At 34.5% G+C, this 27,504-nt stretch overlaps 1 protein-coding gene across 4 annotated transcripts in view; it reads right to left on the reverse strand.

The window, feature by feature from the left end:
* coro1ca (coronin, actin binding protein, 1Ca) overlaps positions 1-27,504 on the reverse strand; it is a 65,038-nt gene that overhangs the window by 4,793 nt on the left and 32,741 nt on the right. For all 4 annotated transcript variants that reach the window (XM_051109561.1, XM_051109564.1, XM_051109563.1 and 1 more), the window contains 8 exons: positions 10,981-11,103; positions 8,928-9,057; positions 8,473-8,654; positions 8,207-8,326; positions 7,922-8,026; positions 6,138-6,283; positions 4,007-4,064; positions 1,718-1,960 (listed from right to left, as the gene is read on the reverse strand). In XM_051109561.1, coding sequence (XP_050965518.1) covers positions 1,718-1,960; positions 4,007-4,064; positions 6,138-6,283; positions 7,922-8,026; positions 8,207-8,326; positions 8,473-8,654; positions 8,928-9,057; positions 10,981-11,103 — 1,107 coding nt within the window. The remainder of the gene's footprint in view (positions 1-1,717; positions 1,961-4,006; positions 4,065-6,137; positions 6,284-7,921; positions 8,027-8,206; positions 8,327-8,472; positions 8,655-8,927; positions 9,058-10,980; positions 11,104-27,504) is intronic.

Raw genomic sequence — 27,504 nt, forward strand, 5'->3', positions numbered from 1 at the left:
TATTTTGGTATTATTTATCTACTATTATTGCATATATTTACATGTTGTATTGCCTTTTATTATTATATTGTCATTTAGTCATAATAATAATGTAGTCATCATTTAATTTAAACATTTTAGTATTTTTGCTCTCTTTTTTATATAATTTTTTAGCTTTTTTTGTCATTTTAGTACTTATTTCAGTTAGTTGCCAAGGTATCATGTCCAAACTATTGTCAAATTTCAAACTTGAAACTCGTCACATTTTTTCAATTGATAAAAAGTTTTTTTTTTATTTATTTATTTATTTTTTTTACAGTTATACTTGTAGTTAACAATTACAACACAGCATATGCAAATAATTATGATAAAAATGTAGGATAAGCTTGTAGGATATTCTTTAGGTGTGATAAATAGCAGCTAACATTGGTGTGTCTGTAGGGAAGTGTGCTGGCTCCTGTGATTACAGCCCTAACGGCGGGGAGAGCTTGGTTTAGAGGGCGGGACACGTGTGCCGTTTCTGTCATGTGGTTAAACAGGCATGCGGTTGGGGGTTGGGTCTCCTGTAGAACATCCTTGAAACTATAAAAACTATATATGAGCCAAAAAAGAGAAGCTGGCCTTGAACAACATGATAGCTCAGCTGCATGTAGGTCACAACTGAAGCAAGGTTTAATTTAACATACACTGACCAAAATTATAAACGCAACACTTTTGTTTTAGCCCCTTTTTTCCATGAGCTGAACTCAAAAATCTAAGACTTTTTCTATGTACACAAAATGCCTATTTCTCTCAAATACTGTTCACAAATCTGTCTAAAGCTATATTAGTGAGCACTTCTCCTTTGCCGAGATAATCCATCCACTTCACGGGTGTGGCATATCAAGATGCTGATTAGACAGCATTATTATTGCACAGGTGTGCCTTAGGCTGGCTACAATAAAAGGCCACTCTAAAATGTGCAGTTTTATCACACAGCACAATGCCACAGATGTTGCAAGTTTTGAGGGAGTGTGCAATTGGCATGCTGACTGCAGGAATGTCCACCAGAGCTGTTGCCCGTGAATTGAATGGTTATTTCTCTACCATAGGCCGTCTCCAAAGGCATTTCAGAGAATTTGGCAGTACATCCAACCAGCCTCACAACCGCAGACCATGTGTAACTACACCAGCCCACGACCTCCACATCCAGCATCTTCACCTCCAAGATCGTCTGAGGCCAGCCACCCGGACAGCTGCTGCAACAATCAGTTTGCATAACCAAAGAATTTCTGCACAAACTGTCAGAAACCGTCTCAAGGAAGCTCATCTGCATGCTTGTCGTCCTCATCGGGCGTCTCGACCTGACTGCAGTTGGTCGTCGTAACCGACTTGAGTGGGCAAGTGCTCACATTCGATGGTGTCTGACACTTTGGAGAGGTGTTCTCTTCACAGATGAATCCCGGTTTTCACTGTACAGGGCAGATGGCAGACAGCCCCGCTCACTAACACAGATTTAGACAGATTTGTGAACAATATTTGAGAGAAATAGGCCTTTTGTGTACATAGAAAAAGTCTTGGATCTTTGAGTTCAGCTCATGAAAAATGGGGGCAAAAACAAAAGTGTTGCATTTATAATGTTGGTCAGTGTATATAAATGTGTTTGTTACATATATTGCAGAGAATGGAGATCTGAGAAGAAAAGTACATAGAAAAGCAAAGTGAAATGCTGTATGAGTAGTAAATGAGTCCCGCTCACGATAGATGGTGTGGTGGTGGCAGTCTTGTTGGCAGGGGTGGTGTTCTCTGTATTCTTGGTCATCTTGTTGTCTAGGATGTTCTTCTTGACCACTTTGAGATCACGATTCTTGCCTGGGATGTATCCATGTTTCAGGGATATCAGGACAGGTTCTCCATTCTTCCCTTCAAACCATTCCTCGGCCTCCAGGGGGGCCTCCGGACCCGCCGTGTCAGGGTAAAGGTCATCCTGGAACAAGTCCGACTGATGGAAGGAAGAGTGTCATTGGTTAAGATATGCAGAATATAAATCATGCAAATCATTCAATCAGTCATGCAAAAGTAAAGATCCAGATGCAGTTACTTGGTGTTAAAGCTGTTTTCTGAATTGATGGCTGTTGCAAGGGCCCTATGATTTCCGCAATGCAGAAAACGCGGAATCCAGTCATAGAAACGTGATGTACTGTATAACGCAAAATGTCACAGAATTTGGATGAATTAAATCAATTAAATGATGAATTAAAATGTCAAAATTAGAATAAATAAGAGTAAATATAAAAGTAGACTATTTGACTATTTAAATATGAATCGTTCATGGTGTGGTTGTCTCTGTGTGTGTGAATGACGCAAACATGCGGTTTCGTTTACTACACACATACTGAAGTGTGCGGTGATTTCAGTGTCTGCCGTCTTGCCAAATGAGGACAGAAATACATGAACAACATTTCCAGAACTGCTCTAAAGTTTCTTCATGAGCATTTTACCGTTTCTTTTAAGAGAAACTATAGCCATATCATATACACACAGAAATGTAAAAGGTATTCACGACAACCTGTTCACAACAAAGATTACTATCGTTTAGTAGAATGCAAGTAATACGATTACTACTAATACCATTACTTAAAAAAAAAAAAAAAAAAAAAGAAAAAAAAGTTTTTATGCCTTCAAAAAATAAAACATTTTATAGGGATCTAAACATGTAATTTTTGTTAAAATTTAATAAATTGATGTTAAATTATATAAGTTTCATAATTTTAATTAATTAGACTTTTAATTAGGCTTTTTGATTAATAAAATGTCATTTAACCATTAAAAAAAAAAGTCCAGAAAAATTTTAAATGGAAAAAACTGAATTTGGAAAAAAAATAAAACTGAATTTGGGAAAAAAAATGAAACAGATTTCATAGGGCCCTTCTGCTGATCATTATTTTGTGATTTTGATAATGTGGTCCATTTAATTTTATATATACATATTTATTGAAAACATTTTCAATATATACACTACCATTCAAAAGGTTGGGTAATTAAGATTTTAGAAAATAAAATAATAATAATAATAATAATAATAATAATAATAATAATATACAGTGACAGTAAATACATTAATAATGTTACAAATTGTTTTTTTCAAATAAATGATGCTTTTAATGTTGTATTCAATCAAAGAAACCTGGAAAAATGTATCAGTCTTCACAAAAATATTAGGAAGCACAAATAAGCATAATCTAAGATTTCTGAAGGATCATGTGCCACTAAAGACTGGAGTAATGGCTGCTGAAAATTCAGCTGTAATTACAGTAATAAATTACAATTTAAAATATACTGAAATAGAAAACAATTATTTTAACTTATAATAATATTTCAATTATTATCAAAAACACTGAGATATCTTACTGACCCCACCCTTTCGAAAAGTAGTGCACACCTAGATATTTAGAGCTTAATATGTATTGCTTTTTTGTTTTAATATACATTTTAACAATGCTAATCACAAATATTTTCAGAAAATATACATTGCTAAAGATTTTTGATGTGGCTAGTAAAAATCTTGGCCGCTCTGGCCCTAAACTGTCTCACACTGGCCCTGTCAGAGGGTTCTTATTATTAAACCCTTATTAAAAACAAAGGGACACAGACACGGATAAAAAAAAAAAAAAGGTCTATTTTTGTCATCTGACTTCTCAAGCACTGCTGCCTAGGTGCCATGGTAAACAGCTAACGGCAGTACTCAAGGTTGTACACGTTACTACGGTACTGAACATACTGCGGTTTAAAGCCAAATAATAAAATCTGATGAAAGACCTGCAGTGGGGGAGTAGTATGAGAAAAAAAAAAAAAAAAAAAATTCAAACCCAGCATGAAAACCACCTGAATGAGTTTCAAAACAGGGTCTGGTAAACTAATAGAACAGCTCTTGGACCAGAAAACAGAAGCCAAAGCAAGAGGAAGTTGTGGCTCAGAATATACAGTCTAGCCTGCAGGCCTGCTGTACTCCTAAAAACAAAATAGCAAAACGACTCAAAAGGCTCACTTTTCTTGGCACGGTCATGATGATAGGTTCACACTTTCTCTCATGCAGTTTGTAAAACCTGAGAACACACACAAGTACACAAGTCTATTAGAACATGTTCACAAGGGCAGCAGACGTTAGTGCACGACTCATTTGTGAAGTCAAAACATAAGGTGTGAGATGGGGAAAAATACCAACATACAAAAATAACACACACACAATTATGCAGAAGACTTAGATACCCACAAAATTGGACCTCTTTCATGCATCACCTCTCCTTAGAAATCTAAATCTTATTCTGAAGAACTGAGTAGCCCATTGTTAACTAGGCCTAGTGCTGCCCTCTTTTGGGTGGACTGCGATTCTTCCCTGCATGCAGTGGTGCTGACAAACAGAGCTGGGTAGTAACTGATTACATGTAATCTGGATTATGTAATCAGATTCCAAAAATGAAGTACTCTTAATTGGATCAAATTCTATTTGAAAATTACATGATTACATATTATTTACAAAATATCTTTTAAATGTTCCTTTCTAAAATGGCCTACTGCTTATATACATTCAGAAAGTCTTCAGTTTAGTGGACATTCACACAATGACCAGTCATTAGTCAGGTGACACCGCATGTGACTATTGGATTTACAAAAATCATTTCAGGTTTAAGAAGTGTTTCAATATTGCATCAACTACTGATGAACACATTCATTTTTATTTAAATGATCACTCTGCAAGTTATTTAATTTACTTGACTTACTTTAATTTAGCATTTTTCATGATTTAATTATTACCTTTTCATTAAACTCATAAACCCCCTGCAGTTTCTTCACAAATACCAGTTTGGGAATCCTCGACGTAATATAATGTTATATTAATGTAATATAATGCACTTCATGTTGTTAATAGCAATGAATGGAATGTATTTTCTTAATTTTTGTATTTTCATATCAATATAGTACCAGATTATCCTATTTAAATCAATGCAATAAATGAGATGGGTCAAAAGTAATCTAAAAGTAGTCAGATTGTATTACCTGAAATGTGTAACATAATGGATTATGTTACTAACTACAATTTTTGTCATGTAGGGCCCTATCAAATCACTTTTATTTTTCCCCCAAATCAGTTGTTTCCATTTTAATTTTTCTAAATTCCGTTTTTTTTTTCCTCTGGACTCTTTTTTTTTAAATGGTTAAATTACATTTTATTAAATCAAAGTGCTTATACAACATCATTTATTAAAACTTCAACAAAAATTACAATGTTTTATATTTCCTCACCTTTTATCGTTACTGCATGTCTAATTATTTGAATGCATAAATACAACATTTATCAAAGTTTATTTTTACATTATTTTTTACAATATTTAAATTTTTCTGGTTATCAAATGAGGGCATGAAATATTAATTTAATTTATCTTTTAATCAAATGAAAATGAACTTTTTTGGCAAACAAAGTTACTATTAAAATTGAAACATGAAAGAAATATTGTGTGATTATTCCTTAATAAAATAAAGTTTTAAAAATTTTAGCAATAGTAGAAGTAGTAGTAGTAGTAGTAGTATTACGTACATTTTACTAAACAATAGTAATATATGTTTTCAACATACACCAAACTTTTATTTTGATGGTAGAAACAGTAAAATGCTCATGAAGAAACTTCAGAGCAGTTCTGGAAATAATTTTTCATGTATTTATGTTCCTAATTTGCGAGACGGCACACACTAAAAATCACAGCGAACGTCACGCACACTTGTAATAAACGAAACGGCCCTAGTCATGTAATTTGGAATCAGTAACAGATTAAAATTTATAAGTAATTCACCCAGCTCAGTTGACAGACAGCACTACAAACTCTACATGCAAAATTAGTTAATGAAAAAGTAGTAAAACCTAAATATAAATAAAAAAGGATGGAAAAAAAAATAAGCAAAGAAACATCCAGGTCATATTTCATTTATAAAAAAAAAAAAAAAAAAAAAAAAAAAAAAAAAATACACCTATACATACATATACACACACACATATAGATATATAAAAATAAACAAAAAAATAAATTAATTTATTTTAGGGTGAAATATGACCTGATCATATTCCTTTCATGTTTCATGGGTTTTTCCAACGTGCTACCATCAGCTTTATATTGTTGTTATACCTTGAAATCTCACACTTGTTGACGTCCAGTCCTCTCTTAGGCATGTATCCCATGCCCCTCTGAGGCTCCTTAGTGGTAAAGGTATTGAGGTAATGGACAAAAGGAGCTTCATCCGTGATCTCAAAGTAACGGATGCTGCTGTCACCCTATTAAAGACAAAACATCAGTCAGACACAAAAACCCTAATGTTACTACTTGTGTATTATTTAAAAAAAACAACAAAAAAAAAAACAAATTCTAAATATCTAGGTGTACACTACAGTTCAAGAGTCAGTAAGGTAATTTAATGTTATTGAAAGAAGTCTCTTATGCTCACCAAGGCTGCATTTTTTTGACAAAATCTAGTAAAAACAGCAATATTGTCAAATATTATTACAATTTAAAATAACTGCTATTTGCATATATTTTAAAATGGAATTTTCAGCATCATTACTCCAGTCTTTAGTGTCACGTGATTCTTCAGAAATCATTCAAATATGCTGATTTGATGCTCAAGAAACATTTCTTCTTATTATCAACGTTGAAAACAGTGCTTAATTTTTTTGCGGAAACAGTCAGGGCTCTACGCTTACTTTTCTTTTTAAGAGCAGTGTCAAAATTTTAGGAGCACCTTCTAATCAAAAAAATGATCAAAATAAAAAAATCTGATCAAAAATTAGCCTTTCCATTACAAAGTGATATTTGACTACTTCAAGTGATTTACGGGGAATTTTGTTTTTACCTTTGTAATGGCATTTTTCTAACTTTATTATAATTATGTCATCTTCTAGGTCAAATTTAAAAATATATATATATTTTATAAGCTTTTTAAAATTTCTAATTAAAACAACAGAATAAGAACAAGTAGAATAAGTTACCAATCAAATGAAATCAGTATTAACAAAATCAATTTGTACTAAAGAAGTGGCACAGAACAACACAAAAGTGGCTTGTAGGTGTCTTTTCAGATGTTTAATGAGGCTCAGAGGTGGCATAAGTGCAATCAAATTCATAAATGCATGCTGAGATTAATGTTTTAAATATAAAATTTTTAATATAGAAATATTAAATGATTTAAATAACTGAAAAGATACTTTTTAAAAAAAAAAATGAGACTACAACTGCCAGTAGGTGGTGGCAAGTCACTGATTCATTCATTCATTTCATTCGTTCCAACAACTGATTCATTCAGCATTAAAGCTGAATTTGAATTTGAAGTTGAATCACTGACTAGATTTGTTTAAAAAGGCACGTTCATTCATAAACGAAACACCGCTGTTTGAATGGAGATGCGCAGAGGCTCAGTTGTGACTTGTTTCAAACTATTTTTGCAAAATCAGGCAGTAGTGTTATAGTCAGACATTGTAAATATTGTAAATATTAACTTCTTGTTTATTTAACTGTTGTATTAAATCAATATCTCATTTACAAACTCCCTTAAAAATCATTAAAAGCTGTCACTCATCTTAGTTCGTCGTGATCTCACAAAATTCTATTATAATCAACGAAACTCTTTACACTGCACAATCAATCTCTTATTTAAAATCTCTCTACACTTTGTTTATGAAAGGATACGTGAGATATGTTTGTGATACATTACTCAACGTTGCAAAAACACGTAGAAACCAATGTGACTGAAATGGATGCACTGTAGAGTCCTGTGCTACATTTTTTCAGAGATTTTGATGAATAGAAATTTCAAAATAATTTATTTGAAATAGAAATCTTTAAACCATAGATGTCTTCACTCGCACTTTTGACAATAAATCCAGACTTTTGAAGGGTAATGTATGTGCGGTGTTTACCTTTCCACACAGGTAGACCACGTTAGTATCGGGATCATAGAAGGGCAGGAGGACTCCGTTACTGGTGTCCATCTCATGGACAGAAATGGGCTCCTCAATATTGTTCTGACAGACAAAAAGAGCAAATGTGTGATCTAATTATATTTAAAAGGACAATTATATGCTATTTTCTTCATTCTAAAAACAAAGACCTAATTTAAGCTAGTCTGAAGTGTATTTGTTTGCATTTATTTATGAGCAGGTGTTAGGATGAAATTTGTCTTTTGTGTTTCCATAGCAACTTACCGGATCCCAGAGAGCCAGCTGTCTCTCGCTCATGCGGCTAAAACCAGTGGTGAACACTTTGCCGTCAGACAGGAAAATAGCTCTCATGGGCCTGGCACCCTCATGGGCCTTTTCCTTCTCCTGTCAGCAATACATCACAACGCTGCTCACATCCACTCAAAACTGTGCAGCTGAATGCTTTTTCAAGTAAATCAAGTAAATTCATCAACATACATGCACATAACCTGAGAGAGAAACATGTCCGTCCATGTCACTCAAGCACTCACCGCAATGATCTCCTCCTTGCGTGGATCGATGATTCGGATTTTCTTGTCCTTGCAGGCGGTGCAGATGAGACTGCCGTTGCGGTTCCAGCAGACGCTGAAGATGATGTCAGGGTGCATATCCTCCAGGGTGATCATGGCCTCTCCCGTCCCCACATTCCAGATGATAATCACATTATCACAGCCTGCAGACAAACCCAGGAAATTCACGAGATGGGGAAACAATCACTTTGAATGTTGAAGATGCTATTTATTAGAAAGCAGCTGCAGTGGCTTTTTCCATTTAAATGTTTTTGACAAATACTGATCAAGGCAAATGGAGTGGCAAAACATTAAAAACAAACATGATAGACACTGAGAAGCATCATTTTTTTTCTTTTCCCTATTATTTCTTGTCTGCTCTGTTATGGATTCTATAAAGTTCTCTTTTCTCTGATGAATCAGGTGAGGATTCTCACCTGCGCTGAGCAGGACGTTGCGGGCGGTGGGATGCCAGGTAATGATTCCCACTCTCTTAGAATGACCCTCCAGAACCACCACTGGCTCTGACATAGAGGTCACCAAACCATTCTCTGGGATCTGCCACACCTGAAAACAAAACATTCACATTGAAACATTCAAAAATACAAATTTTCATCTAAAACCTTATTAAAGTGCAAACTAAGATACATGGCAGTGCAGTGAATCCAATCTGTTCACTTTCAGTAAATGAAATAATTCTGAAATAATAACAATAACAATAATAATAATAATAATAATAATAATAATAAATATATAAATATATATACATATACATATATAAACTTAAATGAAAGTTAAAAATGTTGTCTTGGTAAATATAACAAAGTTTATGAAGTACTAAATTACTAAAAGGAAAATGAAGCTAAACAGAAATAAGAAAAAAAAAGAAAAAGAAACTAAAATAACATTTTTCTATTTTAATATACAATAAAATCTAATTTATTCTTGTGATGCAAAGCTACATTTTCAGCATCATTACTCCAGTCTTCAGTGTCACATGATCCTTCAGAAATCATTCTAATATGCTGATATATTATTTTTCAGGTTAAAAAAAAAAAAAAGCATTTTCACATTTATTTATATAGCGCTTTTTATTTAAAATATAATTATTTTGTAATAATATACACTACCATTCAAAGTTTGGGGCCTGTACATTTTTTATTCTTTTTTTTTTTTTTTTAAATAAATTATTTCTTTTATTCAGCAAGGATGTGTTAAACTGATAAAAAGTAATAGGAAAGACTTATATTGTTAGAAAAGATTTATATTTTGAATAAAATACTGTTGTTTTTAACCTTTTATTCAAAGAATCCTGGAAAAAAGTAACATAGGTTTCAAAATAAGATTTGGCAGCACAATTGTTGCCAACATAAATAATTCTAATAATAAATCATGTTATTTTAATTATATTAAGATGAAACCCCATTAAACTTGAGATTAGCTTTATTTTTTCATTTTGTTTAATTTTGCATTATATCCATTAGGACTTGTTTCATTAATTTTCCTGAAGGTGGCAGCAGAGGGCAAATAAAAGTCCAGCAGTGCTTTCATTTTAAACCAGGATGAAAAGTATACATGTTCCTTCAACTTTCAAGGCAGAAATGGTAAAAGTACTATGCTAGCATGCTTTTTGAAGTCAGCCTCTCTCTTGAAACTCCTTTCATCTCTTACATACCACTTATTCTCAGCCTTTATAAAACAGCTCTCTAAAATACTGATTGGATAATCACAACACTTTAATTTGTCTGTACAATGACAGCTGAACTGTGTAATGGATTGGATGAGTGTACATTATTCCCTCACACAGCCACTGCTAAACCTACTTAATATCATCATCAACCCCTAATGAAATTACCCTCCAACATGCCTATGTTTCAATATAATTCATTAAATAAATTTGGGAAGGTAGGACAAGAAAAACAGCCAGAATCTTCAACTTCTCGGGCCTTGGTATTCCCCAAGAGAGGGCGAGAGACAGTGTCCTACTAAACTCTACACTTGTACACTCGTTACACAAGCACTGGAGTTGCTGTTTTTTCTACACACTGGCCAAATAAGGGCTAGTAGCATGATAAATAGACCCAGAGTCAGCCAGACTGACCTCAGAACTATAAAATAGTAACTGCTGATTCAATGACTTCAGGCTGGGCTTAAACTAATCTAAAACAGTCCAGAAAAGCGAGCCTTTGGTTATACCGTGATCTGATCTACTGCCATTCACATGAGTCATGGGGCAGACTTTGCCAGCCACACATGGACTCAGTGGGTGGGTGGAGATGTGATGCCGGCTATTCAAGGAAACTTATCTACAAATGGTCAAATCCACCCATCAATAAACAAGCTTTAGAAGGACTGCAGAGGTTTAGCCAGGGTTGCACTACATGTAGTAATAATACTAAACAGCAGTTTATTATCAGTTTGAGTGCATGTTACGCAATGCGACACAACATCAAAATACACTAACAGCAAATGTAAGAAAGGGTGACGTACCATCACGGTGCAATCTTCAGATCCACTGGCGATGACCTGGTCATTGTGAGGGCACCAGTCGATGTCCAGAACGGGGCCAGTGTGGCCACATACTGTAGGGTAGGCCTTATCTATACGGCCCGACTGCAGAGAGAAAACACAAAGGCAAATATTAGATTATGAAGGCATTCAACCCTTTGGGTAAATGAAATGAGCTCTGGCAATGCCAGCCAAGCTCTACGTAACACCAAAACAAACACTTACGGCCTGGCCTGCGCTCATGAAATGAGGGGGGAGAGAAAGGCATTCTTCTCCAAATTTTCAAACAATAGCTTATCCGGTCATTCAAACCAACAGCAGAAACATTTACACACGACAGCTGATTTATAATAAAAACAGATTGCGGGGCTTTTGTTCTCGCAACTCGGCTTCCAAATGCAGAGACAGAAACACACGTGCAACGGGACCTTGACTCTTTCACTCAGAGAAAAAGGTCACAAGGAGGTCTGGATTTGTGAGAAAGTGTGAGAAGGCTAAAATTAGATGATTTTTCCACAATTTCCACAAAAAAACAAAACACTGCAACAGCAGCTATTAAAAATTTAAATATTAAATGAAAACTAGTAAACACTAGCAATATATTAACTATTTCATTTTGCTGAAAATATACATTTAACCAATACTGGGAGTAGAACTATGACTGAATTGCATATTTTGCTAAATATTTGATTCCTTCAATCAGTTTTTTGAAATGGCATGTTTAAATAATCAGTTCAGATATTTTTTGCATCATTAGTCAAAAATGTTTTATTATGTTATGTTTATACACTGCTGCTCTAATGTTTGGGATCAGTTTGATTTTTAATGTTTTTTAAAAAGGTCTCTTATGCTCATCAAGGCTGTGTTTATTTAATTAAAAATCCACAAAAAAATTAAAAACTAATATTGTGAAATACTATTATAGTTTAAAATAATGGTTTCCTATTTTAATATAGATATAATGCATCTATAACTGAATCTAATTTAATATAATTTATTCCTATGATGCAAAGCTGAATTTTCTTCAGCCATTACTCCAGTCTTCAGTGTCACATGATCCTTCAGAAATCATTCTAATATGCTGATTTATTACTTTTATCATCAATAGTGGAAACAGTTGTGCTGCTTAATTTTTTGCCACCTGTGATTTTTTTTCTTCAGGATTATTTGATGAATAAAAAGTTAGAATAGAAATAGAAATCTTTTCTAACAATATATCACTTTTTTGCTATCACTTTTTACCAATTAATTAATTTATTAAAAAAAAAAAGAAAATTACATCATATTAAAATGATTCTTGAAGGATCATGACTAAAGATAGGTGTAATGATGCTGAAACTTCAGCTTTGCATCACAGGAATAAATAGCATTTATTAAATTTATTTATTAAATTAAAGTAATTATTTAATTTTATTTAATCAATTAATTATTTATTAAATCTTACTGATCCCGAACTTTTGAATGGCGGTGTAGCTGAGTCAACGCTACTGGTGCATAAATAAAAATTATTTACTCTTTTACTAAAATATATACCATATTTTAATTTGGTTTTGTATTTAGAGAGTCGAAAGGTAGCCAGATTTCACCGCCACATCCAATGCGACTCTTTGCACACACGTTTGTATATGAAAAACAGTGTTGTTCTTCATTCTGAGCACCTTATGTAATACCATTATACAATGCACAGGCCTGAAGACTAGTGAAAAAAATACAACAGAAGATTTCCCTCCTCTCCCTTGTACACAGCAAACAAAGAAGCCAAATAAAGGCACGGCTGCAGTCCCATGCCCAGTCAGCTGACTTCCTGATGACATCAGTGCCCTCTGCTCTCCGGGTCGCGACCTCTGATCTCTTGCGAGTCCAGAATCTCTGCACGGGTCTGTGTGATCAGGTGTCATCTGATCACATTGTTCAGTGTGTCGAGAGACGACCACACCCACGCTTTTGTCCACGCTGCTGCTGTGCCTATGGTGCGATGACATCACAACAGAAAGCCCAGCCCTGCACAGCACAACAGCCTGGGCTACTCTCAGGCCCAGCCTGTACAAAAAGACACTACCCACCTGTGCAGAAAACCACTTTGTGTACACATTCCTTCTCAAGTCTGGGCATGGTTATAGCACAGCCTTATGAAAGAGACTATACCTTTCACAGCTATTTGTGAGCTAACACCACCGTTTCTTTTGAAGTACGTGTGGTGATTTCAATGAGAAGAACGAATAAGGCGGCAAAACAGCATTTCGCAAGAAATGATCAAAGATAATTGGAAAGAAAGGGAGATAGAGGAATACGTAAGATGTTCTTGAAACAGAGAAAATAATCCAAGAATTACACACAGGGGTCTATTATCAGGAACACTGATTACCAATCACTTCACGAACAGCTAAACAAACATACAGGCAGACTGGCTCTCGTACACTGATACAGTGCTGCTGCTCGCCAATAAAAACAGAATTCACTTCAGGTTCCTAATTCAAAATCCAGCTGTGGGCAGCAGTCTGTCTACCATCACATGCAGCAAATGAAACAAACTAAGATACGTGTTGGCATGAGACCAATGCGAGAAATCACTGATGTTGCCAAGAAGTTATGACAATGCAATGCTAGTAAACACAATATGCACAGAAAAGAAAGTAATGCAACTACCCATATAGCACTGTTGCAAAGTCACGTAAACAAGGTCATACAACTAGAAAATTGTACCTTTCAACATTCAGTCATAAAGAAATTATGTTTTTTGAGGAAAACATTTTCATTTTTCTCCATATAATGGACTGATATGGTGCTGATATGGTTTAAATGCGGCTTCAAACGATCCCAGCCGAGAAAGAAGGGTCTTATCTAGCATGACGATCAGTTATTTTCAAAAAAATAATACAATTTATATACTTTTTAATGTCAAACGCTCGTCTTGTCTTACTCTGTCTGGACTGTTTTTGTTCTGGTTCATGACAGTTAGGGTATGTCAAAAAACTCCCATCTCATGTTCTCCCTCAACTTCAAAATCGTCCTATATTGCTGTTTTAACTTTTTTGTCGAGGGTGTTTGATCTTTGCATGTTTCACCATCTTTACTCTAAAAATATTACAAAAGCATAAAATATTAAATAAATGTAAAAAAATAAAAGAAAAGAAAAGAAAAATTATAAAAATAAACTAACATAAAAAAAAATACAAAAACTAATAAAATAAAATAAAACTAATTAAATAACATTTTAAAAATGAATAAAATAAAATAAAATAAAACAAAACTAATAAAAAAAATAAAATGATGGAATAAGAGTGCCTCACATGCCACAAAAGAAAACATACCAAAAACACTGGCCATCTCGTGATCTTTCGCACTTGGTTTTTGGCTTGGTTAGTCATAGACATGTGGAAGGAAGCGATGGCAAAAAAATATGGGGGAGGTGATATAAGGGGAGTAGTTCTCTCAAGAGAACCATAAGTACCCGTAACTCAAAGCCTCTAAAAGAGGAGCATCAGGATGATGCACACATGCATTAGCCGCTATATTGATTTCGTAACATTATTGCCATTTGGTTTTTATGGATCACTGACAATGGAGCAGGTGGTCATCTGCTTATGGATTCTAGATTGGCTTGCTTTATTATTTATTAACACATCAAGAGACAGAATATAAAACCTTATGTGCTTATAAGTGTAGGCTTGTCATCACAAAGATGACAGAGTGATCACATGATTCTAGATCATTTGAAGGCCCAGTAAAGATCTTTTTATAGAATAAAAATAATTTGCAAGATGTCTATATGATATGTGGATTTTTAGAGTGCCTGCTCATTTGAAATACAAAAAAAAAAAAAAAGTTACAGCAGTTACAGGCAGATTGTTTTGTTTTTTTTCCCCACAAATGTGAGTTTGTATCTTGCAATTCAGACTTTTTTCTCAGAACTGTGCGTATAATCTCGCAACTGCCAGTTAAAAAGTCCGATTTTGAAGGGGAAAAGAAAAAGACTGCCATGTTCTCAGAATTGCATGTTTGATCTCAATTATGTCAATTCTGACATAACACATACATGACTTAACTCTTAACTTGCCAATTGTGAGATCAAGTTGCATTTAGGGCTCCAGAACAAAAAAATAAATAAATAAAAAAAATGGCTCCTAAAAGAAAAAATCTTTGGCACCAAATTATTTTTTTTTAGGTGCCACAGAATAAATGTGTTTTATTTACTGATTTTTTTAACACTACATTTCAGTCATACTGTCATGTTCATATTTCATCTTTTCTTGACTTTAACAGCATTTTAATCCATCTTTCCGATGTACTGAAAACTAAGTTTTACTTAAAGTGGGAACTTAATATCATTTCCAACTTGTAAACTATATACAGTCACAAAGAATTGTTTAGTACACAGAATTTGTGCCAATATGATGGTTCATAAGCATCACTTGGCCACTAAATGTAGTTTGGGTTCCTTCTCTATGCATCCTATAAAAGTTGTCATATGTTTTTCCACACATTCAGTCAGTTTTTCTTCATTAATAAAATTCAGTTTTAGAGGAGGTGTCGAATTTTATCTTTAGCTCCATGCATTCTTTCATATTATGTAGACAACAGGTTAAGTTAAAATATTAGAACCGCATTGAGAACGTTCCGTCAAAATGTTTCATTAGCATTATTGCATCCGTGCCGGCGAAATGTTCAAAAAAATTGGTGGGGACAATATCGACCCTAGCAAAAAGTGGTGGGGACATGTCCCACCTGTCCCACCCGTAAATTACACCTCTGGCCGAATGGTTATTCTGAGGTAAGTTTGAAGTTGTAGTGTAGGCCATCTTATAAAATACCCTACCTTTGACATTGTTCATTTTGTACTATAGTAAATAGAAAGATATAATGGGTTCACTTGCCGCTTTTAACCGTCACTAAACTGAGATGCTAAAGAGCACCAAAACCATATTTATTGGCACAAATTTTATTATGATTACTAGGCGGCAAGTGTGCTACAAATAATATGAAGTTCACGCATCAACAGAACACAGCATATAGACTAAGATCTTGATCAATTATATACAAGAACTGTTAACTATACTGCTAATATCCACACACGACAACTTTACTTGTTCACAAAATAGACACCGTTTTTGTGCACTTTTACTTTGCACATCTCTATCATTTAAATCTCTCTCACGCTGTCATAACTGGAGCTGCGTTTAGGAGGTGTGCGTCAGCACTGATGTTCGGTAGAGATGAGGACTGTGTGAAAGACCTTTTTTCCACTAAAACATTGATGCGCATCGTCTCTACAAAAGATGTGATTGCAAAACAAGCAGGAAAAAAAAAAAGGCATTTCAAGTTATATACATTTATATAGTCGCCAGGGGCAACCTCTGCAAAAACCTCACTCGCAAATTAATATTTCTGGTCGCAAATGCGACCATTTTAGTCGCAGTCTGGAGCCCTGCAATTATCTTTTTTTTTTAATTTAGCTTAACAGGATTCCATTTTGATTGAATCCAGCATACATGATATTCTAAACTTACAGGGAAGCTGTGCTAAACTTATATCATGAATATTTATGTGAATTAATTATAGCTTACTAAAACCGGAGCCATCCAAAACCAACGTTGCAGCGCAGTGAGTCTAACCTGTTGCATAGCAACAGTAGCAGCATTACTGCAGATCCCTCACCTAGAGTAACACAGGTCTGCCTCAACTCATTCAATCAATAGCCCATATTTAAAACAGGACTCCTCTCCTCAATGAAATCAAGTCAGACAGAGAGATCGAGAGAGTTACCAGTGAAGAAAGACATGGAAAGGAGGAAATGAAAGAGACAGAAAGGCGGGACACTCTGTGGAGGTGGGCAACAGAAAGAATTACAGAGGCAGAGCCGCTTTCTGCAGTAGCTGAAGCATGTCTATCTTATCTAGTCAGCGTGGAAATTTCCATTTCCTCTGTAAGTCCACAGGACCCAGAGGCAGCAGACTACAACTGCCCTGACTGAAGAACCCCAGCAGCTGTCCAACCAGACGTCATGTCATTTTACATGAGCCACGGAAACAGCCAATCAGGAATGAGGGCGGGGCCAATCGTGTGTCAGAATGAGAGCTGCTCAGGAGCAGCAGGTGTATGCAGTTGGCTAATACATATGACCTGAATGGAGGAGGAGGGTAGATGAGAGTAAAGAAACGAGGTGGAAAGATCACCAGATATGAGAGATTCTGTGGTTTGACATATTTAGTTTACATTTCTGTCAAATACAACCTAAAAACATTAACAACCTAAATTTTTTTTTTAATAAAGTACAAACAAATAAATACATAAATAAAGATTACATTTTATATGTACTTGAGTGAAACATCCCATCTAGATTTAATTTATAAATTATCAAATAAAACTTTTCATAAAATGTCAAATTCTATAAATGCATTAGAAGAAATGTATTATTAAAAAAAAAAAAAAAATAATAATAATAATAATAATAATAATAAACAATAATAACGTAAAATCTAAATGTTTGTTTATTTTAATATTAGAAAAAACCTGTATAATAATAATAATAATAATAATAATAATAATAATAATAATAATAATAAAAATGTTTATCATTTTTTAAAATAAATAAATAAATAAATAAATGAATAATAATAATAATAATAATAATAATAATAATAATAATAATAATAATAATAATAACAATAATAGCAGCAAAATGCAAATACTTAAAAAAATAAATAAATAAATAATTTACACCTACTTTTTAATTAGTTTTATAACTATATAATAAAAATGCTTTTTATTTAATAATATTTTTTCATTTTTTTAATGATAAATATGATATTTGTAAAGTCATAAAGATTTGAAATTATTTTAAATATTAACAATTAAAAGAAATCTTCTAATGACCACAGTGGACTTGACACATTAACCAAAAAATTCCCTTCACGCTGCCCCCTTTTCTTCTACGCTTCTATCAAAGAATCTATTGGGCGCAAGCACTGTGCTTCAGCCAATGGAAAGGAAAGAGGAAATGGGTCTGGAAGGCTGACAGGCGGGGAGCTGAGAATGACCATATAAGGTAAAATCTGCAGTCAGCAGCCGCCAGAGCTCAGTGAGTGCAGCAGGAACAGTAGGGGGCTCCTGGAATACAGACCGGGAATCAGAATGACACATCCGTGGCCACACACACAAGTTAAGTTACATCTGTCCATGTGGCAGCACAGGATATACAGAGGTGGACTTTGAGGTATAGGGACTGAATTCAAACTTCCTTCCTGTGTGCCCCTTTTTCCTGTTTCTCTCATTTCATCTTCGGTGCTCTCATTTTCCTGCTTTCCCGCTTTACTGCGAAGTGACAGCAGGAGTCAAAATGGGCTGTGAAAGGGCTCAGTTCAATGGCTGATATCCCAACAAACATGTCCAACATATGGTTGAAGCAAAACTAAATAATTCAGCTTCAATATAATACTACATCAAAGCGGCATGATATGAAACTAGGGCTGTAGTATAGATTTGATTCATATACATTTTTGTAAACTAATAAATTAATAAATGTAAAATTCTGTAAAGTCAATGCATTCAAGTCACATTGCCTGATCCTCTGAACAAAAGGCCTGCAGATCCACCTTAAATCACTGTAGTAGGTAGAGTCAATACAGGTTAAGCTCCATCATCAGCATTTATAGTGCATATAATGCCAAAATTACAGGGATTACCGGCTTTACATGGTCACGACAGAAAAGATTAGCTATTTTATCACATCTTGTCTAGTCTCATTATCACATGCATAATGCTTTAGTCTCATCATACATTTGCTTCCATTGCAATGCTTCACAACATTTCTTTAAAACCAGAAATGATGCGGAAGACCAACTCAAATGACCAGATAGTAAGATTTAAAGTCAAAACTTTGTCACTAAATCCATGCTCTGGAAGTCTGGCTCCTTGTTACTTCAGGATTTGAGCTCTAAAGGGAAATAGTTGCTGATACCATAACAGAGACTTGCAGCATAAGTGTAAATGGGCAGTTTCCTATGGGATGGATCACATTTTGTGCAATACACTAAATATTAGAGGTGGTTAGGCAGAAGGGCCAAAAATTAGTCACTGTGGTCAGTGTGAATAAAAAGCATGAAAATGCAAGGTCTGCGGAAGGCTACAGCCATCCGTTTCCCACCGCTTCCTTCATATGTTAATGAGAGAATACAGCTGAGTGAAGGGGGAGGGTGTCGAGAGAAAGACAGACAACATGTGATTAGTTAGACACCTGATGGTCTCTTGAGGGGGAAAGACAATAAGAGTCTGATTCATGCTGCTCTGCCTCCCACACAAAGAATCCAGCCACAGCCCAGCTGAAACTCCCCCCAGCCTCACAGGACAGCACTACAGAACGTCACTGCTCCTTACGGCAGAATGTACTTGAATCAGTTAAAACACACAAATATCTTTACTGAAAAGTGGGACATCTCGCCATGACATGCCACGCTCAGGTAAAGACAGAAGGCAGCTCAGGATATTAGGGCCCTATGATTTTCACGCCGCGGAAAACGCAGACGGAATTGCGGAATCCAGTCATAAAAATAGAATTTACCGCATAACACTGAATGTCTCAGAATTTGCCAAATTTTGGGATGAATCAATTAAAAGTAGGTCAGTACACTTAATCAAAATGCGATATGGACTAGTTTCTGTTAATATTAAGCTGCAAAAAGACTACTTAAATATGAATCCTGCACGTTCTGTGTCTCTCTGTGTGAATGAATGGAGCAGACACGCTTTTTCTGTAGATAAACACAAACATAGTCTCTAAAACTGCTCTGGGAGTCACTTCATAAGCTTTTACCAATTATTTTGAGAAAAATTATATCATATCATATCATATAGTACATACAGAAACATTAAGGTCTTTAGCAGCAACCCGTCAAAACAAAAGTTTGGTTTAACTTGAAGAAATTGTGACTGAAATATATTAATGTAATGATAGTACTACTATTAATAATAAAATTATAATTAAAACATTAAGGATTTTTTTTTTTTTACCAGACTTTATTTACCAAAATGTTAATACATTCAATATTTCTCAAAAATAAATGAAATAATACTAAAATAAATTTAAAAACCAATTAATTATAGATGCTTTTTTAGTACTAAAATTTAATGAAGCTATTAAAATGAATTTTTTAAAAACAGAAATTTGAGAGAAAAAAAAAAACAACCTAAAACGCATTTCATAGGGCCTTAAAAATATACTTTTTTTGTTACATTTTTAATAAATTGCTGTTGAACAGTGTAAGTTTCATGGTTTAAATTAATTAGATGCTTTTAATGAATATTTTTAATTTAACAATTAAAACTGTAAATGTAAAATGAAAAAAAAAAAAAAAAGAAGAAATTTGGAAAAAATAAAACGGAATTTGGGGAAAAAAAGAATTTCATTGGGCTATCAAGGAATATATCAAAAAGAACTGTCTAAAATGAGCAGACTGCAGACATACAGTGTCTATTTCAATGTCTATCTCGGTCTATATATAATAAAAAAAAGTTAATTGATATTCAATTTACTTAATTTGCTAAAATGATTTGTAAACAAGAAAAAAAAAAAAAACACAGTTCTAAATGTTAAAATTAAATCTGGCAAATAACATAAAAAGGCCAGTATTCAAATTCTACATTATTTAGAATAAATTATTTCATAAACAGATTCAAACTTACTCTATTGCACACAATTCTGAAGGTTAAATGAACACTAAATTGATTGTATTTACTTCTGCTGAAATTATTATTCTCAAACAAATGCAAAAAAATGCACAAAGTATTACATTTATGAAATTAATTTATTTTCTGAAAATAACAAACTGACTTGAATTAACTTTTTATATTTTTTAAGAAAAAAATTAATATTGTTAATACAAAAATAACACAAATAAAAGTAGTATTAATTAATACAAGGAAATTTATGCTCAACACTGAAGTATAAAAGATTTTTTTATGATTTATATGTTATTAATGTTTTTAAAGATTGAATTAAATTTGAATGTAAGATGACTGCAAAAGTAATCTAAATGTCAAAAAGATGGGACATGAGCATGTGCAAAGAAATGATCAATGTCAAATGATACCGCTGTAAAAACAAAAAAAAAAAACAAAAAAACAAAATTGCTGTCCCAGGTGTTGTGACAAATACAGGCCTACTAAATGCTGACCCACCCTGATTATGTCAGAGGGCCTACTGATATATAATTCACTATCGCTACTCTTATCAGGATATCCACCCAAACATGAAAACTGTGTCATTATTTACTCAGCCTCCTGTCTTTCCAAACCTTTATGACTTCAGAGCATTAAAACAAAATAATCTTTTCCATGTTCCATGGAACACAATCAAACAGATTTGGAACGACATAAGGGTGAGTAAATGATGAATTAAGATAAGCATACTGAAACCCCATCAGCCTTTCTACAGCACTGGCCACTTAAACTTCAAGAGCTTTGAACACTCAGCCAAACAACTACCATTGCTCCCTGTTGGGAAACAACAGACAGATGCATGGGTCTGAGGATTTTAGGGAATCAAGTGAGGATGACGAGTTCCCATACAGATTTGAGCTGGGAAACAAAGAGCTGTGCAGGACCTGGCATACGCACAGGGACAATAGCTCCCCCAGAGCCAGCTGTCCGATTGCAGGGGGCTTCTGGGAACGGGGCGGCCTGGGAAGACGGACCATAGACAGATGCAGTGCTGCGCTGAATCAGAGCACATACTTAGGGAGGGGTGCGAAGCATTAGATGAAGCAGAAGGACAGCAGGCAGGACGTAACACAGACACAAAGAACCCAAAAAAGACACGATGCACAGAAACCGAAGTGAATATTCCGGTTGTATGTTTCTTTTGAAGGCTAAACGTAAAGAAACCTTATAAAAAGTAAGCTACGACAACTCACAAAACCCACTGATACTACAAGGATGCGTTTGAACTTGTCTAAAAATGCAATATGTGAAGAAAACTGGGAAAATCTGTGCAGATACTTTCACAAAAACCTTAAAAGTCGCAGCAAAACTGTTTAATCCCAGCTCATTTCAGTCCTACGTCAAAGGAACGGACAGATGGATCAAGCAATCTGCTCAGAGAAAACATACAATAGGACAAACATGATTTACTTTCACAGATTAATACATTTCCCTCACACGTCTGAACATTAGGGTTGGAATGACAAAGGATTTATACTTATGTAATCCATCACTTTTTAAGTTGACCCGAACCCTGAGCTTTACGAAGACTTCAAGAATGACAATAAAACCAATAATGTAAATAACGTAAGAGTCATTTGTAACTGTACTCAGCAGGCTGAGCTGGTCTGGCCAGGCAGCTGAGCGTTTGAGTGTGACATCATTTACGAGCGGGTGCGCGTGTTGGTGTGTGACGCTGATGACAGGCTTCGGGATCCAGGGGAGAGCCCGAAGAGGTTTGGATGTCACAGTCGCGTCTGAGCGCTCTCTAATTACAGAGAACTGTTCCGCTTGTCAACACCACTGCTCTGGGTTGTCGTGCTAATCTCGCCAGTGTTACCACAGTAATCGGAGATGTGCCAAATGACACCATCAGATATACGAATCCAACACTTTCTACAGATGGCCACCTACAAAGCACAAAACTCATAACTAATTCTTTAAGAAATGCGCATCATCATTTTCTCATCTGTCTTACGGTGAACAGATATTTTGAATACTTCAATGCTTTTTTTGTCCATAAAAATGGAGGTCATTGGTAACTAAAACTGAATTTCTTCAAAATATCTTCTTGTGTGTTCCAGAGAAGAAATAAAGTCAGGTTTGGAATGTTGTAAGGCTGAGTTTTTCCACTTTTGGGTGAACCAAAATTAAGTATGGTTTATAGCCCATTTTTACAAAATGCTATGCTCTCAGGAAGTAAGTGATTTAAGGTTATTAGTTAATGCTCAAGTTATAAAATTCAGATTTGCTTAGAGAAGGTGATGGCTAAAGTGTGCAAAACAACAAATTACACAATGCCCTGACCAGAAAATTACAGAGACTTTTGTGTGTACAATAAAGAGAACTAATACTGAATAACTGTACTGCAACTAAATAAATAAAATAATTATTATACATTATATTTTTGTTAATTATTTTCACAATCTAAATGACTATCAAATTTATCTTTGTTTTGGGCTGTCTAAATCTAGAGCACTATTAAATGCATTTTATTTTTCAAAATTCAATTTTTTCTGTTTTAATTTTTCTGGATTTCGATTTTTCTATTTTAATTTTTCTAGACTCTGTTTTAATGGTTAAAATAAAACATTAATCAAAAACCATGTCTAATTAATTGAAGTCATAAAACTTAGACAATTTAACAGCAATTTAATAAAAGTTTAACAAAAAAGGCCCTATGAAAAACAATTTATTTTTTTTCTCAAATTCAGTTTTATTTTTACCAAATTCTGTTTTTCATTCATTTTTCAGATTCCATTTCAATGATTTTATTAAATGTAATAAAAAAAATAATAATTTTATGAATATCAGCAGCACTATTATTACATTCAGCATTATTTCTGTCACCATTTCTTCAAGTTAAACCGAACTTTCATTTATTTTGATGGGTTGCTATGCAGAACATGCAAGTTTCATATTTAGTCTTTTATGCAGCATAATATTCACATACACTAGTCCATATTGTGTTTTTTTTATTTAAGCGTACTGACCTACTTTTGATTTATCCAAAATTTGCCAAATCCCTTGCCACAACGTGTTATACAGTAAATTCCATTTTCCGCATCATGGAAATTATAGGGAACTGTCTAACTGTTATGCTGTCATTTCTCATTACGTTACCCAATGCTGACCTTGGATCCAAAACAATTTAAGATAAAAATAAAAACTTTAAGTGTAAAAACTTATTTTAGTGACATTGATCAGTTTATCAGTAGACCTAATATCAAAGTTCAAAAGTGTGCACATTGGTTAATTGATAATAATTGAGAACTGCCTTTACAAACTTGAAAAACTGCTCAAAAAGAGAGTGATAGGAAAACTTCTTTGGATGAGCTTAAAAAAAAAAAAAAAAAAAAAAAAAAAAAAAAAAATTCAGAGAATGAACTCCATACTTCAACATGCACAAACATGCAGACTCACTAAACCCACGAAAGCTCAACCACTAAACCACGTACATAGCAGACTAGGTGACACACACACACTTCATCCAGATGAAGCAAATCTCTGCCTTTGTAACACAAGCAGACGGCAGTCCGGTGACAGAAGGTTAAAGAGGGTAGTGCATTAAGCTCAGAGGTAACAAAATCCCTACAGGCCTGAGATCTTCATCGTATCAAATGACAGAGCGCTGCAGATTCAACGCGCAAAATTTGACTTTAGTCATCACATCTGGACTCAGAAAGCCATTAGGAAAGAAGATATCCTTACATCATTGGGCAACAAATAACTATGAGCTCAACAGTTTAGTCAGAGGTGGAAATGCCAGTAGTGTCACTGCACTGTTGACTATTGCCATCTTGGTAGCAATGTACCAAAATGTTTACAGAAACCTAAATTTTGTAAATAACTTTAACTTAATTTTTAACTTTTAAACAATCAATTTCCAGCAGAGTATTCTCCTCTCATAACAATTCTGACACAAACAAATCACAAGGTAGACGTCTGATGAATCATACCTGTCATAATCACCTCCATTCATAGAGATGCAAGGTTGTAATTACGTGTGTGTACATTCAAACATGGGCAAAGACCATAAGCGTGACAAAACTGCATTTTGACATCACTCAAGTAAAGGGTGCAGTCAAGAACATCACCCAAGGTCAGTTTTGCAGAAATAACCCACAAATCTATTTCATGGCTTGGCTCCTTGACCAGTCAGGACATAATCTCTCCTCAGCTTCATGTAGGTGTAACACTTCTCTTCTGCTAAACCAATGTTCTTCTCAAACTTTTAAATAATAGTTTACTACAAATTTTTACTCACTCCAAACCTAAATTATGTTTTTTACCCCATGAAATACAACAAAAAATTTGTATGAATCCTCTTGCCCCTTTTTTCCAAAGTGACCAGGTCTAGTGAAGATGAAAGAGTATAAAATAATGCTTCCAAATCAGAATAGCCATTGACTAGCCATTTAAATAAACAAATATAGGATGCACTGGACATATAATAGTGATGTAACATTATTAAAAATCTCATGATACGATAATATTGTGATGTGAAGTCCACAATGTGATATTTCTTGCAATATTTAAAGGGGTCATCGGATGCCAATTTTCCACAAGTTGATAAGTTGCAAATGAGCTCTGCTCACCCCGCCCCTCTCTTCTCTCTGTGGAGAGAGGAGCTGCTCTGAGATATTGTTTACTTTAGTCGCATTTAGCGCGTTTAACTGTGAAACTTGCTAATTAGCACATTATTAGGAAAGGTTACAGAGATTCATAAAAAAAAACCCTCATACTCACTTCTGCTGTAGGTGAAGCTGGATCATTAATTATTTGTGCGCACATAGACCCATTTATGCAGATTAGGAGGCGCATTCCTTTCACAAAAAAAAAAAAACTTAATCCACTGCATCTTCAGCAGCACAGATGTCGGGAGTAAATGACAACCACTATGTCCATTATTACATCCAGCAACACAACACCTCAATCACTCAATTGGAGATATTCGTGTCTAACTTACATCCCTGCCCCGGAATTGAAACAATGGAGGTCGGACTGTTACAGCTGATCTGAGGTAAGACGCTCAGGTCAATCAACTATCGTGGGAGTGTGGGTGTGAAGTCACACCAACAGGCATCTGAGAATGGCTCGATTTGAAAAAGGCGATATAATTTTTACAGATTAATTAAAAACCACTGCATGGATTTTTATCATTATAGGGTAGATCTGTACTAGGGATGCACCGATACCACTTTTTCCAGTATTCGCCCGATACGATACTTTTATTTTTGGTACTTGCCGATTCCGTGTACCGATACCGATACTTTAAAATTTAACGGTAGATTTGTAAAAGATAGGGTACAGAAGCTAAAAGAATATGTATAATGTTAGTTGGTCAACTTCATTTATCAAATAGATACAGTCAAACCAAAATGTATTTAGAACACATTATCATAAACTGTGTCCTGCACCCACTAGTAAAAAAAAAAAAAAAAAAAATTATCAAAAATTATCAAAAGATGGTGTATATCTGATGGTGTATATTTTTTTTTTTTACCTGAAATATGCTGCTATTTGGGCTATAATCCAAAGCGACTCAAATAATGGAGAAACACTCGTGAAGCAAGCAAAACATGCGCAAGTACATACTGCCTATCGCATTTCACACAGGCTGCTATAGTTTCACTTTCGCCGGACAGTCGTGTATGCTTAAGATTGAAAAAAAAAAATGTTTATAGCGAATGCCCATATAATTTTTTTTTTATATTTACGAATTTGTTTTAATCCAAAAGATGCGTGTGCTAAATATGCGAACATCAATGAAGATCACGCAACAGCGCGCGCTCTCTCTTTCTCTGTCTCGCGCTCTCTCTCTCACTCCCTCTCTCTCTATACCGTTAAATAGCTTGTGCATTGATTTACTTCAATTGTTTTTGACATATCTCACCGAACTACAAACTTTCAAGTGATGTCAAGGCGGGATATTAACTCCACAAGCCCGCACATCTTGGCCTCCCCGCGCTCAATCCAATCTGCGTGCTTTGCCTGTCAGCTGACACGCACCAGTTATACAAGCTTAATACTGAATGTTTAACATTATATTGCTTGCATACATATACTTCGTAGACATCCTTAATCTCTAATGACTCCATTCTGCTGTCTGTTGTTTTGTTGTCGGTGTTTCTTTGCCTGCATACGCACTTGTCACATGATGTGGTATCGGCGTTTGGTGTCGGGGCATTTTAACGAGTACGAGTACGAGTACGAGTACAGGAGCTCAGTATCGGTATCGGTGCATCCCTAATTTGTACATACACTGCCAACACACATTAATGTTAAAACAACACAAAAAAGCAAACTTTGCATCTGATGACCCATTTAAAAAAGGGGGTGACAATTTTGTACATTTTAAAGTTTTTTTTTTTTTTTTCTCCTATCTAATGCACTTTAACAGTTCAAAATTAAGAGCTCCAACCCATGTTCCTAAGAAAAAAAGTCAGTGAATTGACTTGTACCTGAACTTTAAAGGGGACTTAACCCTCTTTTTATTTGTGGTATACTGTCTCAGTCTAAATTACATTGTTACACTGGTGTTTTAGAATTAAAATATATTATAGAATATATTGTAAAAACTAGTGCACTGTAAAATAAATGAAAATTAATATTTCATAGGTATATTATTTTTGCTTTACACTACAGCAGAAAAATTATAATACTTCTTTCCTAATTTCTACACTTGAAAGAGATGTTTTTAATTTGGACTGCAGTAGCGTTACCCATTTAAGCCGCTAGCTGTCAGCAATTCATACTGCACTTTTAAGCTTTTATTTGATGGAAATGGCAGTAGAGCTTTTATTTTGAAGG

Source organism: Labeo rohita, chromosome 5 (assembly GCF_022985175.1).
Source record: "Labeo rohita strain BAU-BD-2019 chromosome 5, IGBB_LRoh.1.0, whole genome shotgun sequence".
Classification (NCBI taxonomy): Eukaryota; Metazoa; Chordata; class Actinopteri; order Cypriniformes; family Cyprinidae; genus Labeo; species Labeo rohita.